We start from the raw sequence: 16,887 nt of genomic DNA, 5'->3' as shown, positions 1-16,887 counted from the left end.
AGTGAGGATGAGGGTGTATGAGTGAGGATGAGGGTGTATGAGTATGGATGAGGGTGTATTAGCGAAGATGAGGATGTATGAGTGAAGATGAGGGTGTATGAGTGAGGATGAGGTCGTATGAGTGAGGATGAGTGAGGATGAGAGTGATTTGGATGAGGTTGTATGAGTGAGGATGAGGGTGTATGAGTGAGGATGAGGGTTTACGAGTGAAGATGAGGGTGTTTGAGTGATGATGAGGGTGTATGAGTGAGGATGAGGGTGTATGAGTGAGGATGAGGGTGTATGAGTGAGGATGAGGGTGTGAGTGAGGATGAGGATGAGAGGGTGTATGAGTGAGGATGAGGGTGTATGATGAGGATGAGGGTGTATGAGTGATGATGGAGGATGAGGGTGAGTGTATGATAGAGAACATGAGGATGAGGTGTACAATTACATTTATGAGTGAGGATGAGGGTGTGAGTGAGGATGAGGGTGTATGAGTGAGGACCAGGGTGTATGAGTAGGAACAGTTCCAAATGTTCTGTATGAGTGATGATGAGGGTGTGGAACAAAAAAAAGTGAGGATTGAATATAAGGGTGTATGAGTGAGGATGAGGGTTTATGAAAGGGGATACAATTATGAGTGATTATGTTACACAGAAATTTTCTGTAGGTCAGTTACCAACGAAAAATGTATCCTTTTAAGCAGTGCGTAGTGAAGACACAGAAAAAAATACAAAAAAAAACCACTTGTTATCACGGAACCAAATTAATCAGGCTTGTGAAAAGTGTGTTTAGATCGGAAACAGACCCAAAAGAATGCCACAACAGCGTTTCTTGTAAGTATAGAGAAAGATAGGGGTAATTCCTTGCCAGTCTGGTTATAATGAGGGGTATAAAAGGGAATGAGATGTTCCCCACTCACTCTATCACTAGTTTACACATCACCATGAACGCTTGCTTACTCCTTTTCGTTCTGGGCCTAGCAGCCACCTATGTGGCGCCAAGTGCAGCGGACTATGCAGAACTGGAGGGCAAGATTCAGGACTTACAAACAAGAATAGAGAACCTTGTTGCCGGTATTATCCATGGAGGTAAGTCATTTTGTTTTTATGTAGATGAAAGAGATTATCTACTCGGGTCCCAATATTTTTTCATTATTTTAGTGATAAGATTGCGATAACTGCGAAGCTTTTGAAAGAATATATGCAAGTAAGTTTTTTTTAAATTATCGTGATGGAAACTAAATAACTGATCAAACAAATAAACTGACATTTTTGCAATGAAAACAACCTTATCTTATTTTGCGATTTGTTAGAGGCAAATATAAACATTACCCATACATTTCGCTAAGAATATGTTTACGATCCAAAGACGTCGTAATGTGGAAGATAAACCCCTATTAACAATACACATGAAATATCTCTAAATGGAGCATTCATTTATTGCAAGGTAACATGCTAGAAAAAAATAAAGAATTATTTTGTATTGTTTGAGTGAATTCGTTGTTGTATTCCTAAATCAAAATTACTCTTGGGATATTGTCTGCGACGTGTCCTTCTCAGCGATTCATTGATCTCGTTGATAAACAGGGAATGACTGATATTTCAAAGCAGCGTAATGTTGTTGTAAACATGGATGATAGGAATTCAAGTGATTCTAACGGCGTTTCTGTCCGTGATTGATACAAAGTACCCACGAGTTACCTTAATCTGTTTATTGAGGATAAATTCTTTACTTATGTAAAACCATACAGTGTTAACAGCATCAGTATCTAACTTCCGTGTTGTTGTATTGGGAGAAAACCGACCCATCTAATTAGTAATAAAGAAAGTGTTTTTCGGTGATGCGTAAAACAACACGAGAAACACGAAAGTAAAACATCGATATGTCTGCCTAACTGAAAAATCAACTCTTTGAAGATATATAGTTATGACTTCTAGATATGACAAGAAAACATCGGTTCCTGTCAGTTATGATGTCCATGGTAACTTTCGGAACAAGTAGACAGAGCCCGTGTTTCTATAAAAGTGTGCGATGTTTTAATTAAAAGAACAGGTATTCAAGACGACAGTTTTGCCTACCTGTGCGTGATTTTCGGGCCAGTACACCATTGCTTCGTTTTTCTTTGCTGTAGACGACGATGAGGTCATGGAGTCAGCACACCGTAGGAAGAGGAGCGGCAACTACTACTTCGCTGCAGCAAGGGGTCCCGCCGGACCAGTGGGAGCGCCTGGTGAGTTTCTTCTTCTCTCTTCCGTAACGTTACTTCTATAATAATGTGTTTCATAAGGGGTTTGATATAAAATTACACCATTGTAAAATCTCTCTCTGTATAAATTGTACTTTGTTGTAAAATATCTCTCTCTCTCTCTCTCTCTCTCTCTCTCTCTCTCTCTCTCTCTCTCTCTCTCTCTCTCTCTCTCTCTCTCTCTCTCTCTCTCTCTCTGTATAAATTGTACTTTGTTGTAAAATCTCTCTCTCTCTCTCTCTGTGTATAAATTGTACTTTGTTGTAAAATCTCTCTCTCTCTCTCTCTCTCTCTCTCTCTCTCTCTCTCTCTCTCTCTCTCTCTCTCTCTCTCTCTCTCTCTCTCTCTCTCTCTCTGTATAAATTGTACTTCGTTGTAAAATCTCCCTTCGTTTTTACTGAGTTACAAATAGAATAATCCCTGTGGTACTGTCAGGAAAGACAATACACTGACGTGGCATTTTTCTAATCCTAAAAGCTCTGCTTTTATTAATGTAAAAGTTCTTACCAACATAATATGAATTAATGACTTTAACTGAAATATTAAATCCCTATTAATATAAATCAACTCCTATCATGATATTTTACACGGCGGTTCTTTGGTTTTACAATTGTTTGAATCTCTTGTGGTTATGAAACATACTTGCTTAGTATTAATATCATTACGAAATGAACAACAGGGCAAAGTATTCAAAAGGAATGTATATATCATTTATTTTATTTACTTTGATCTCTGACTATTTACCGCTAATATTTTATTTACTTTGATATCTGACTATTTACCGCTAATATTTTATTTACTTCGATATCTGACTATTTCCCGCTAATATTTTATCAACTTTGATATCTGACTATTTACCGTTGATATTTACTTTGATCTCTGACTATTTACCGCTGATATTTACTTTGATATCTGACTATTTACCGCTAATATTGACTTTGATCTCTGACTATTTACCGCTAATATTTTATCAACTTTGATCTCTGACTATTTACCGCTGATATTTTATTTACTTTGATCTCTGACTATTTACCGCTAATATTTTATCAACTTTGATCTCTGACTATTTACCGCTTATATTTTATTTACTTTGATCTCTAACTATTTACCGCTAATATTTTATCAACTTTGATATCTGACTATTTACCGCTAATATTTTATTTACTTTGATCTCTGACTATTTACCGCTAATATTTTCTTTGCTTTGATCTCTGACTATTTACCTCTAATATTTTATTTGCTTTGATCTCTGACTATTTACCGCTAATATTTTATTTACTTTAATATCTGCCTATTTACCGCTTATATTTTATTTACTTCGATATCTGACTATTTACCACTGATATTGACTTTGCTCTCTGACTATTTACCGCTGATATTTACTTTGATCTCTTACTATTTACCGCTAATATTTTATTTACTTTGATCTCTGACTATTTACCGCTAATATTTAATTTACTTTGATCTCTGACTATTTACCACTAATATTTTATTTACTTTGATCTCTGACTATTTACCGCTGATATTTACTTTGATCTCTTACTATTTACCGCTAATATTTTATTTACTTTGATCTCTGACTATTTACCGCTAATATTTAATTTACTTTGATCTCTGACTATTTACCACTAATATTTTATTTACTTTGATCTCTGACTATTTACCGCTAATATTGACTTTGATATCTGACTATTTATCGCTGATATTGACTTTGATCTCTGACTATTTACCGCTGATATTTTATTTACTTTGATCTCTGACTATTTACCGCTGATATTGACTTTGATCTCTGACTATTTACCGCTAATATTTTATATACTTTGATATCTGACTATTTACCGCTAATATTTTATCAACTTTGATATCTGACTATTTACCGCTAATATTTTATTTACTTTGATCTCTGACTCTTTACCGCTAATATTTTATTTACTTTGATCTCTGACTATTTACCGCTAATATTTTATTTACTTTGATCTCTGACTATTTACCGCTGATATTTTATTTACTTTGATCTCTGACTATTTACCGCTGATATCGACTTTGATCTCTGACTATTTACCGCTAATATTTTATTTACTTTGATCTCTGACTATTTACCGCTAATATTTTATATACTTTGATATCTGACTATTTACCGCTAATATTTTATTTACTTTGATCTCTGACTATTTACCGCTGATATTTACTTTGATCTCTGACTATTTACCGCTAATATTTTATTTACTTTGATCTCTGACTATTTACCGCTGATATTTACTTTGATCTCTGACTATTTACCGCTAATATTTTATTTACTTTGATCTCTGACTATTTACCGCTGATATTTTCATTAACCTTGATATCTAACTTTTGTATCGTAAGCATTTGATTTACCCTGATATATGCCTACTTACCGTGAATATTTTTATCATATTTCGCAACTTGTCTTCAATCTGTGCCTCTTTACCGTTAAATGTTGAAAAGAAAATTTTGATGTTTTTAACAGACTAAATATATTGAGCAAATTATAAATCAGATTAGGAATGGTGCTTAATGTATAGACCAGTAAGACACATATACATATAGGTTATATTATCATATTTGAATGACAATTCCATTGTAGTATCTAAATTATTAATGATGTAAGTCCTTTCGATTTCAATTTGAAGCTGTAATTGATAAGAAACATTCGAGAAAAAATAAGAATATTTTATCAGAATGTAAAAATGGCCTTTATTTATAACCAAATGCTCTGCTTCACTAATCAGTATTTCTCCGTAGTGATAGAAAGGGGTGACTTTTACTTTTGTCACGTGTCAATAATACATCAAATAATCAAGCCTTTATTTGCGATTATAATTCTTATTAACTTACTTTCGGTATAACGACCATTCAACGATAAATGACGACAGATAACTAATAATATCATTTATAAAAATACCACACAATTCTTCAAGAAAATAAATCTTAAAAAGCTCAGTAAACAATACAATATCATGAAGGAAAATCCGTATATGGTCTAAATTTATACCCTTACCGTTTAAAAACCTGTCTGAAAATGTTTGTTTTAGGTGCTCCAGGAGCGCCTGGTACCCCAGGCCCTGCTGGCCCCCAGGGAGCCACTGGTGCACAGGGAGAAAAGGGAGATGGTGGAGACCAAGGTGCACCAGGTGTCCCTGGCGCCGATGGACCACATGGTCCACAGGGAAACACAGGTGAAGTCGGAGAGCAAGGACCTCCGGGCCCAGTAGGTCCACAGGGAGATAAGGGATTTACTGGCGCCACCGGTGAAAGGGGATACCCAGGAATGCCAGGAGCCGACGGACCAGCCGGACCTCAGGGACAGCAGGGAGATGATGGTATAGCCGGTCCCCCGGGGGCTCCAGGCGCTGACGGAGAAAAGGGAGACCAAGGAGCACCAGGTGCTGTTGGGGAGGTAGGTGAAGCAGGACCTATGGGACCAACAGGACCACAGGGCCCACAGGGTCCACAGGGACAAGAAGGACCAGCAGGGCCACAGGGAAGACAGGGATACCCAGGACAACGAGGGGCTACAGGAGCGAGAGGCTTGACAGGACCACAAGGTTACCCTGGCGCCACTGGCAGAGCTTACGCATACAGGGCTCCAGCCCCTAAATATTATGCCGCCCCTGCACCAGTCTTTAAGTCATCATCAGCTCCAGCCAATATTAAGGGTTAAAAATTGATAGTAATAATAAAGACTACAATTCCAATATCATCGTTTCATCTGTGTTCTATTCCATCGAAAGAAACTTTGTATGACAGTCAACGTTATGTTTCCTCTTTTGATTTTCAGTAAACTGCTATCGGAAGAACAAAATGTGTCAAATTAATGTGATTGTGAATGACAAAAATAAATTATACATAAAATACTCTCATGCATTTATTGTTCCATTTTATTTTCAACGAACAATTTCAAACATTTTTACCGTGTATTTTCATTTCATTTGTGAATTAAATTACTATTGGAACAAAACGTTCATCATGCATTATTTTTTTTTATTTTTTTTTTTGAAATTATGTTCCCTTGCATTTCGTGGGACGTTTTTTTTAATGTTACACGATGCTCTTGATGACTTTGTCACAATAGGTACAGAAGAAACAGTATTATATTGATAAATTGTGTGTAAACTTTCCTCGGTGATGACAATCCTTGTTTCACTAGTCAGTCAACTCCTTCAATCAGCATAGACGTCGTCAGAAATGTCAAAGCAAAGTATACATGACATTGCGGTAGTATAAGATGAAACGATCTTCACGATTAATGATATGTAAATCTTTCTAACAGGAAGTTATCATTTCACAAGTGTCGTTGAAAGAGATAATCCTATTTTCATTTTGTACGATGATGTTGATATTGTTGTCTACCAGAATAATTATTTATCTGTCTTTGTTCGAAAGGATTTTGATTTCGCGACAGTTTTGTGGTAAGAAGTAATGACTTGATTTCGCGACAGATTTGTGGTAAGAAGTAATGACTGGATTTCGCGACAGATTTGTGGTAAGAAGGAATGACTTGATTTCGCGACAGATTTGTGGTAAGAAGTAATGACTGGATTTCGCGACAGATTTGTGGTAAGAAGGAATGACTTGGTTTCGCGACAGATTTGTGGTAAGAAGGAATGACTTGATTTCGCGACAGATTTGTGGTAAGAAGTAATGACTGGATTTCGCGACAGATTTGTGGTAAGAAGGAATGACTTGGTTTCGCGACAGATTTGTGGTAAGAAGTAATGACTGGATTTCGCGACAGATCTGTGGTTAGAAGTAATGACTTGATTTCGCGACAGATTTGTGGTAAGACATTGTTGGGAAGCTACATGGTTACACGGTGCGCGTCAAGTTTCTCGCCGTGTGTAACTCTGACATTGTTGGGAAGCTACATAGTTACACGGTGCGCGTCAAGTTTCTCGCCGTGTGTAACTCTGACATTGTTGGGAAGCTACATGGTTACACGGTGTGCTTCAAGTTTCTCGCCGTGTGTAACTCTGACATTGTTGGGAAGCTACATGGTTACACGGTGCGTTTCAAGTTTCTCGCCGTGTGTAACTCTGGTATTGTTGGGAAGCTACATGGTTACACGGTGCGCTTCAAGTTTCTCGCCGTGTGTAACTCTGATATTGTTGGGAAGCTACATGGTTACACGGTGTGCTTCAAGTTTCTCGCCGTGTGTAACTCTGACATTGTTGGGAAGCTACATGGTTACACGGTGCGCGTCAAGTTTCTTGCCGTGTGTAACTCTGACATTGTTGGGAAGCTACATGGTTACACGGTGCGCGTCAAGTTTCTCGCCGTGTGTAACTCTGACATTGTTGGGAAGCTACATAGTTACACGGTGCGCGTCAAGTTTCTCGCCGTGTGTAACTCTGACATTGTTGGGAAGCTACATGGTTACACGGTGTGCTTCAAGTTTCTCGCCGTGTGTAACTCTGACATTGTTGGGAAGCTACATGGTTACACGGTGCGTTTCAAGTTTCTCGCCGTGTGTAACTCTGGTATTGTTGGGAAGCTACATGGTTACACGGTGCGCTTCAAGTTTCTCGCCGTGTGTAACTCTGATATTGTTGGGAAGCTACATGGTTACACGGTGTGCTTCAAGTTTCTCGCCGTGTGTAACTCTGACATTGTTGGGAAGCTACATGGTTACACGGTGCGCGTCAATTTTTTGCCGTGTATAACTCTGACATTGTTGGGAAGCTACATGGTTACACGGTGCGCGTCAAGTTTCTCGCCGTGTGTAACTCTGACATTGTTGGGAAGCTACATGGTTACACGGTGCGCGTCAAGTTTCTCGCCGTGTGTAACTCTGATATTGTTGGGAAGCTACATGGTTACACGGTGTGCTTCAAGTTTCTCGCCGTGTGTAACTCTGACATTGTTGGGAAGCTACATGGTTACACGGTGCGCGTCAATTTCTTGCCGTGTGTAACTCTGACATTGTTGGGAAGCTACATGGTTACACGGTGTGCTTCAAGTTTCTCGCCGTGTGTAACTCTGACATTGTTGGGAAGCTACATGGTTACACGGTGTGCTTCAAGTTTCTCGCCGTGTGTAACTCTGATATTGTTGGGAAGCTACATGGTTACACGGTGTGCTTCAAGTTTCTCGCCGTGTGTAACTCTGACATTGTTGGGAAGCTACATGGTTACACGGTGCGCGTCAATTTCTTGCCGTGTATAACTCTGACATTGTTGGAAAGCTACATGGTTACACGGTGCGCGTCAAGTTTCTCGCCGTGTGTAACTCTGACATTGTTGGGAAGCTACATGGTTACACGGTGTGCTTCAAGTTTCTCGCCGTGTGTAACTCTGACATTGTTGGGAAGCTACATGGTTACACGGTGTGCTTCAAGTTTCTCGCCGTGTGTAACTCTGGCATTGTTGGGAAGCTACATAGTTACACGGTGCGCGTCAAGTTTCTTGCCGTGTATAACTCTGACATTGTTGGGAAACTACATGGTTACACGGTGTGCTTCAAGTTTCTCGCCTTTTATAACTCTGACATTGTTGGGAAGCTACATGGTTACACGGTGTGCTTCAAGTTTCTCGCCGTGTGTAACTCTGACATTGTTGGGAAGCTACATGGTTACACGGTGCGCGTCAAGCTTCTTGCCGTGTATAACTCTAACATTGTTGGAGGAGACGTCGTTATGACAGTCCACAATTAGATCTGATTACAAACAAAATCAAAGTACTGAAAGTACTGAGATAGATTAAAGTGTAAGTAATTACATTAAATGTATTTACATGCCTATCTTCCTTGAAGTATCATGGTTAGACTTTTCTCCCAGTAATTATGTCTATAAAGACATAGTTCTTTGAGATTAAACCAGACTTCCATATATATACAAAATTTACAATATTTTCACTATAGCTTCTACTATTTCTGATCTCCAATGCATTAGATAATGTCACCGTGACACGCTAAATGAATAAATATGTTATGGAAATATTTCTTTCTAGTTAATTGATAATTATAAACATGAATATTTTGGGTTTTTTTATACGCGCTTTGTTTGAATGAATATTTTCATTTCAATGAACTTTGATACACATTAACAAACCTTGAAAAATCAGCACAAACAACCTTCATCAAATAAAACTGAAAGACAAAAAATATAAGTTATAACAAAGTCAACATCATGATCAGTACAGTATTAAAAATATATCATTCATATATCATGAGAACCAAATGTACCTTGCCTACGAAGCGCAAACTTTTTATCTTCAAAAACTTGAAAAATTGTCGTGGCGGTGGATGTGAAAATCCTGAAAAAATGTCATATAGGCGGGTATGCGCGTGGGACGAACAGTCCAATTTTTGTGACTTCTAATGAGGTAAAGTGATGTTATATATTAAGACGATCTTGCCACAACGACAAGGATTAAAGCAAAATTGATGTTCTGTTTGTAAGTTTTGTTTGTTTATAAGTGCTGTTAGTTGATAATTCAAACCAAGCCCCCAGACTAGCTTCTCATCATGGCGCCAACTCGCACGTACCGTGTTCTGTACGCTTACGTCATGTCGAGAATTCCGTAAAATATATTGTTCAAAATTTATCAATAGTTCAACCACACTGTGCTTCTTTTTTGAAATATATAGAAATCGTATTGTTATTTAAAAAATAAACTAATTTTGGATGCTTTTAAAATAGCGATTTGAAAGATCGCGGCATTATTTACGCAGAAAATTGCCGCTAGATGGCTCTAAGTCTTTTCGATATTTCAGCCAATGGGAAGGTCAGGATCGGTAAATTTTGTCTGAAAGGCCGTCACTGAGTACGTTTAGCCTAAAAAGCCAAGTGATCGCTACTGACAAGTCCAATTTAGTTTAGAATTAACATTGGTATTCTGTTCTGGGAATCCAAACAAATCTATGACACGAAAATGTGAGTATTTTCCAAACAAACACATAATAATAATAATAATAATGATAATAGACTTTATTTAAAGAGGATAATACATGTTTACCCAAAGGCTAATCTACCACATGGTCCTCAAGTTTGTAAAATATTACACTCGTTAGTAAAACATGTTATCACAATCAGATACTAAGATACATACAAAATTATAATAGTGAAAGACATTATAACATATCACAGTCAGTATTAATTAAGATTGTCACAGATAGCACAAACACATATTTGTGCTAATTTGATTTGTCAATTAAATGGCTTTAAGCCGTATATACATATACACCGTATGCTAACATAGCAAACATTAAAAATTACCAGGATATACGCTAATATAGCATAGATTAAAAAAGGAAAATTTGCATAAAAAAGAACAGTTAAGAATTCCAAAAGTAATGAACTAGTTGGTCTTTAATAGAATTAAATTTTTGAATGCCTTTTAACAGACTGGGTAGACTATTCCAGTCCTGAGCACCAGATATAAAAATTGTTTTGAGTAAAATGTAGTTCTGTGCTTAGGAACAATAACATTTACCACGGAGAACCTGATACATCTTCTGTGTTCATGATTAGCAAGTTTGATATTGTGGCTTAAGTAATCTGGCACCAATCCATGAATACACTTGTAGAACATACATATTCTCTTGAATTTAAATATTTTTCAATTGGAAGCCATTTGAAAACAGAAAACATATCAGAGGAAGGTGTATCATATGACACATCAAGTATAACACTTGCTGCCTGTTTCTGGGCTTTATATAATTTACCATTTTGATTTGCATCACATCCAGACCATACAGTACAGCAATAGATAAAATGGGGAAAATACAAGAGTTGTAAAACTTCATTCTACATTGAATGGGAAGATAGGAACGTATACGCCTTAACACCTAAGCATTTTCGAATTTTAGACACTGCTTTGTCGGCATGACTTTTCCATGACAAACAATAACCCAGATGTACACCTAAAAGTTTTTCATTTTTCTCATTCAGTGTCACCAAGTTTCAGGCTAAGTTTACAATCTGTAGTCCTGGAGAGTTTCTGATTTGAAGCAACAATCACACATTTTGTTTTTTGGGCATTTGTAATCATTTTGTTTTCATAACACATCGCTCCATTCAATATAAATGAAGTTAATGTCACTTCCATTTAATAAAAATGAGAGTTATGTCACTTCCATTCAATATAAATGAGAGTTATGTCACTTCCATTCAATATAAATGAGGATTATGTCACTTCCATTCAATATAAATGATAGTTATGTCACTTCCATTCAATATAAATGAGGATTATGTCACTTCCATTCAATATAAATGAGGATTATGTCACTTCCATTCAATATAAATGTCACTTCCATTCAATATAAATGAGAGTTATGTCACTTCCATTCAATATAAATGAGAGTCACTTCATTCAATTTAAATGAGGTTTATGTCACTTCCATTATATATGAGGGTGTCACTTCCATTCAATATAAATGAGAGTTATGTCACTCATTCAATATATATGAGGGTTATGTCCATTCAATATAAATGAGAGTTATGTCACTTCCATTCAATATAAATGAGGATTATGTCACTTCCATTCAATATAAATGATAGTTATGTCACTTCCATTCAATATAAATGATGTCACTTCATTCAATATAAATGATTATGTCACTTCCATTCAATATAAATGATAGTTATGTCACTTCATTCAATATAAATGATTATGTCACTTCCATTCAATATAAATATGTCACTTCATTCAATATAAATGATAGTTATGTCACTTCCATTCAATATAAATGAGGATTATGTCACTTCCATTCAATATAAATGAGGATTATGTCACTTCATTCAATATAAATGAGGTTTATGTCACTTCCATTCAATATATATGAGGGTTATGTCACTTCCATTCAATATAAATGATAGTTATGTCACTTCCATTCAATATAAATGATAGTTATGTCACTTCCATTCAATATAAATGAAGATTATGTCACTTCCATTCAATATAAGTTATGACTTCATACAACATAAATGTTATGTCACTTCCATTCAATATAAATGAGGATTATGTCACTTCCATTCAATATAAATGATAGTTATGTCACTTCCATTCAATATAAATGAGAGTTATGTCACTTCCATTCAATATAAATGATAGTTATGTCACTTCATTCAATATAAATGATAGTTATGTCACTTCATTCAATATAAATGATAGTTATGTCACTTCCATTCAATATAAATGAGAGTTATGTCACTTCCATTCAATATAAATTATAGTTATGTCACTTCCATTCAATATATAAATGATAGTTATGTAATATAAATTATAGTTATGTCACTTCATTCAATATAAATGATAGTTATGTCACTTCCATTCAATATAAATGAGAGTTATGTCACTTCCATTCAATATAAATGAGGATTATGTCACTTCATTCAATATAAATGAGGTTTATGAGAGGGTTATGTCACTTCATTCAATATAAATGATAGTTATGTCAATATATAAATGATAGTTATGTCACTTCCATTCAATATATATGAGGGTTATGTCACTTCATTCAATATAAATGATAGTTATGTCACTTCATTCAATATAAATGATAGTTATGTCACTTCCATTCAATATAAATGAAGATTATGTCACTTCCATTCACTCTAAATGAGAGTTATGTCACTTCCAATCAATATAAAAGAGAGTTATGTCACTTCATGCAATATAAATGAGGATTATGTCACTTCATTCAATATAAATGAGGATTATGTCACTTCCATTCAATATAAATGATAGTTATGTCACTTCATTCAATATAAATGAGGGTTATGTCACTTCATTCAATATAAATTATAGTTATGTCACTTCCATTCAATATAAATGAGGATTATGTCACTTCCATTCAATATAAATGATAGTTATGTCACTTCCAATCAATATAAATGAGAGTTATGTCACTTCCATTCAATATGAATAAGGATTATGTCACTTCATTCAATATGAATGATGGTTATGTCACTTCCATTCAATATAAATGAGGATTATGTCACTTCATTCAATTTAAATGAGGTTTATGTCACTTCATTCAATATAAATGATAGTTATGTCACTTCATTCAAAACAAATGAGAGTTTTGTCACTTCTTAATTTGATATCAATGCACAATACGGTAGGTGTACATTTCTATGACGTCAGAATAGTCACTTTACGGTCGTTGTACATTTCTATGACGTCAGAAATATCATCTGTTACTATACGGTGGGTGTTCATTGCTGTAAAGTGGTGATTACTTTAAAAACAATTGTCGATAACACAGCGGTAATCACCTACCTAAACTGGAATTGTACGGATATAAGTTTTGATTATTTCTATAACCGTTATAGTGATCTGTAATTACGAGTTATACACTGACATTTTCTCTGTAACACTGAAAACCTTAAGACAGTTTACATATCCTAATTGTGCCAAGTAACGACGCCTTTACTAGCTGTTCATTATAATCGTGTCTGAAATATGTTTACGCATACTTTTCTCTCCGTTTTGGTTAAATGAAATAGCACTGAGATGGTTATATTCTCCCTTAAGAAACATCATCGCTTTGGCTAAGTGGCCAGGTGCTATTTTGCTGTAGGGATAGCAATATCATGCACCAGAACTTCCCACACGAAAGATTCTATTTCTTTTAAATTTTACGTAAAAAACTATGTTATGATTTTTTACTAACATATGTATGTTTTGTTTTGAAGAAGACGGCAAAATAAGGAAGAAAAGACACTTGTGGATGGCTGGACCTCCAGGCCCGATGGGAAGTACAGGTAAACACGAATGTACCTATATTACCAAAATCCAATTCCTGGTCAGTCTCTCCAAATGTCCATTAAAATAATACAGATGAGGAAGACCTGATCAACTTGATCATGTTCTATCGCTGTCCGTATACACATCAATTACAAAGTTATCAATCAATGATTTAAAACAGAGACACTGTGATAACACGTGGTTACTGTATGAAGTGATAAGGTCTCCTTACAATAAACAAGTCTAGAATGACATTTGTCGTCCATACCTCGCTCTCCTTCTCCCCCTATAGATAAGTCTTATTCTTTCCAAATCAATGAATGATTTTTTATTGACTTCAACTGTAATTTATCATGAAGGAGCCCCTGGACACCCAGGACTTCCAGGAGCACCTGGTCCAGTTGGACCCACGGGATACCCAGGGTACCAAGGAGAAAAGGGTGATCAGGGTGTGGAGGGACCTCCTGGACCTGTTGGTGAACATGGTCCACAGGGCCCCACGGGCGAGACAGGACCTGTAGGTGAGATGGGTGCAGTAGGACCTCAGGGACCAAAAGGACTGGACGGAGAACAGGGACCTCGGGGAGATAATGGCGAACAGGGAATGCCTGGACCAGCCGGTCCCCAGGGAGAAAAGGGTGTACAGGGAGAATATGGACCACAAGGTTTGTAGATATGGTAGACTCGGTAGCTACAACGAAATGGTAGATTTTCGTTGCATTTAATATTTATCATAATCGGAGGATTTCTGGGTAGTGTTGTATCATCTATATACTTCTCTATTTTCTTATTCGCTCATGTGATTTTATTAACCCATCGTTGAATAATGTATGTGTTTGATAAAAGTGCATTTTTTGTCGGACATTTTAGTAAATATAACAAGAAACCCATGAAACTTTCTTATAAACACGTCTATTTATAGCCTATTTACCAGTTTATCTCTTTATCTCTTACATCCTTGCATTTTTTTGTATTCAATGGTAAACATCCCAAACCCTTTATTTTCTATGACCAGGCTATCCCGGAATGGCAGGTGATAAGGGTTTACAAGGATACCACGGCTATCCAGGAATGCCAGGTGACACTGGACCTATGGGACCCCCAGGAGCAGTAGGCGAGGCTGGACCAATTGGAGCCGTTGGTCCACATGGTCCCCAAGGACCCATGGGAAAGCCAGGCTTTCCGGGACATACCGGTGCTCCAGGTGCACCAGGAAAACGCGGATACACCGGGGCCCCGGGCCCAGCGTACGCTGTCAGGTATAAGAGTGCACAGGCACCTCCACCTGCACCTTACAAAGGTTAAATAATATTTTTTTCATAATTGATATGATCGATATTCCATTTTTTGTTTTACAGAAAACAAATATCATACACCATGAATTAGCTCTGTAAATCTGTATTGTACGTTACGTATCCTGTCATCTCCGTCATCCACCGAAACGCCATGTTTGAATTAAATTAAGGGAAATTCATTGTAAGTCAAGAAAACAATTCCTGATGATGTGAGTGAATAAAATGAGTTTTTCTAAATAATTAACGATGTTGTTGTATTTTGACGGCTGCTTGTTGTACACAGTGTACCTACATCACGTCAAAATAAAGTCAGCGACCAAGAAAGTCGCCCAGTCTAAAACGGCTTCCTTACTACCACATTACGATCGTCTCTTTCGGGAACACAATACCAATACCTAACCCGAACCCCCATAACTAGCCTCAATCTCAGCCTTCAAGAAACATAAAAAAAATTCCTTCATTCGTCATAGCGAATAGAGCCATCATTTTGATTTTCCTGTTGAAATTAGCATATTCGATGTTGAAAATTTTGAGACATCCTGAAAAAAGTGACAGACATTATATGCTTTCTTCAAAAAAATGACAACGTGATATTTCTTGCTAGGATAAGTCGTTGACAAGGCAGGCGTTGTCGATGAAACAGAAGACGGTTACGCTTCAGTCACACCTGGTCTGGTCTAGTTAAAGATTCTGTTGACATGTCGGTATAGTCTTTGTTGTTTCCTGTGTAAAACCACTGATAGGATATATAGATAGTGTTTAATACAACGGCCTCTTCTATGCTGAAATCTTTTAAGATTTGTTAATCTTGTGGATGAGTTTGTTAAGAGGACAGAAATTTAAAATGGTAGTTATCACAGTTGCTTTGGTTTCTATCGGCATATAAATAACACAAGGACCGGAACCCCATTATAGAATGGAATGATATTCACTCTATAGCTCAGTTTTTTTTTTAAAAAGTTGTGGAAAAAATCGAGATAAGAAAAACCGCTTATATATCGAGGGTAAAGAAAACATCTGTGCTTGTGTAAGCAGAAAGACTCGCTTAACTCTCTTAATTATGATTATACTTCGCTACCATCTTTATAATCTTACTAGCGTATACGGTACACCACTGACAGATTTTCTGAAATTAGATTTAATTTCACTTTCTAAAAAAAACAACAGACCATGCTGACTGCCACTCCGACCTCCAACCTTCCACCCCCTCACCACAAAAAAATAAATAAATAAATAAAGATACCCCTGTTGGAATCTTGTCTTTGAACTTTTGAAACTTTCTAGATTGTTATGTTGAGAGAAATATAATTCTACAGACACTTAATTGAAATACTCTGAGTTTCCTCTGAGATTGAAACAGACGGACTAGGAACATATTTAACATCTAACGTTAGAGACAGTGTCCTCCTTATCTTTTGAAACAGACCGACTAGGAACAGGTTTAACATCTAACACTAGAGACAGTGCCCTCCTTATCTTTTGAAACAGACCGACTAGGAACAGGTTTAACATCTAACGCTAGAGACAGTGCCCTCCTTACCTTTTGAAACAGACCGACTAGGAACAGGTTTAACATCTAACGTTAGAGACAGTGTCCTCCTTAACTTTTGAAACAGACCGACTAGGAACAGGTTTAACATCTAACGTTAGAGAC

The 16,887-nt window shown here is 36.5% G+C and overlaps 1 protein-coding gene across 1 annotated transcript; it reads left to right on the top strand.

Moving 5' to 3' along the window:
* The first annotated feature begins 928 nt into the window (after positions 1-928).
* LOC132549936 (uncharacterized) lies at positions 929-15,299 on the top strand. The gene is made up of 8 exons (XM_060213921.1): positions 929-1,073; positions 2,117-2,215; positions 5,284-5,907; positions 7,036-7,883; positions 8,433-8,817; positions 13,887-13,955; positions 14,298-14,603; positions 14,954-15,299. Exons 1-8 carry the CDS (start codon positions 929-931, stop codon positions 15,241-15,243), a joined length of 2,766 nt encoding a protein of 921 aa, XP_060069904.1. The 3' UTR covers positions 15,244-15,299.
* Positions 15,300-16,887: the final 1,588 nt, after the last annotated feature.

Source organism: Ylistrum balloti, unplaced genomic scaffold, assembly GCF_031769215.1.
Source record: "Ylistrum balloti isolate Yb309-2 unplaced genomic scaffold, AGI_CSIRO_Ybal_v1 Utg370092, whole genome shotgun sequence".
In the NCBI taxonomy this organism is placed as follows: domain Eukaryota; kingdom Metazoa; phylum Mollusca; class Bivalvia; order Pectinida; family Pectinidae; genus Ylistrum; species Ylistrum balloti.
The sequence above is the reverse complement of the archived record's forward strand: the minus strand, read 5'-3'. Positions and strand labels throughout refer to the sequence as shown.

Excerpts from the sequence above, each read along its gene's own strand:
- LOC132549936 (XM_060213921.1), top strand. The coding sequence starts at position 929 with ATGAACGCTTGCTTACTCCTTTTCGTTCTGGGCCTAGCAGCCACCTAT. Across the intron at positions 7,884-8,432 it reads GGAAGCTACATGGTTACACG|CTACATGGTTACACGGTGCG; the intron begins GTGCGCGTCAAT and ends ATTGTTGGAAAG. Across the intron at positions 14,604-14,953 it reads GGGAGAATATGGACCACAAG|GCTATCCCGGAATGGCAGGT; the intron begins GTTTGTAGATAT and ends TTCTATGACCAG.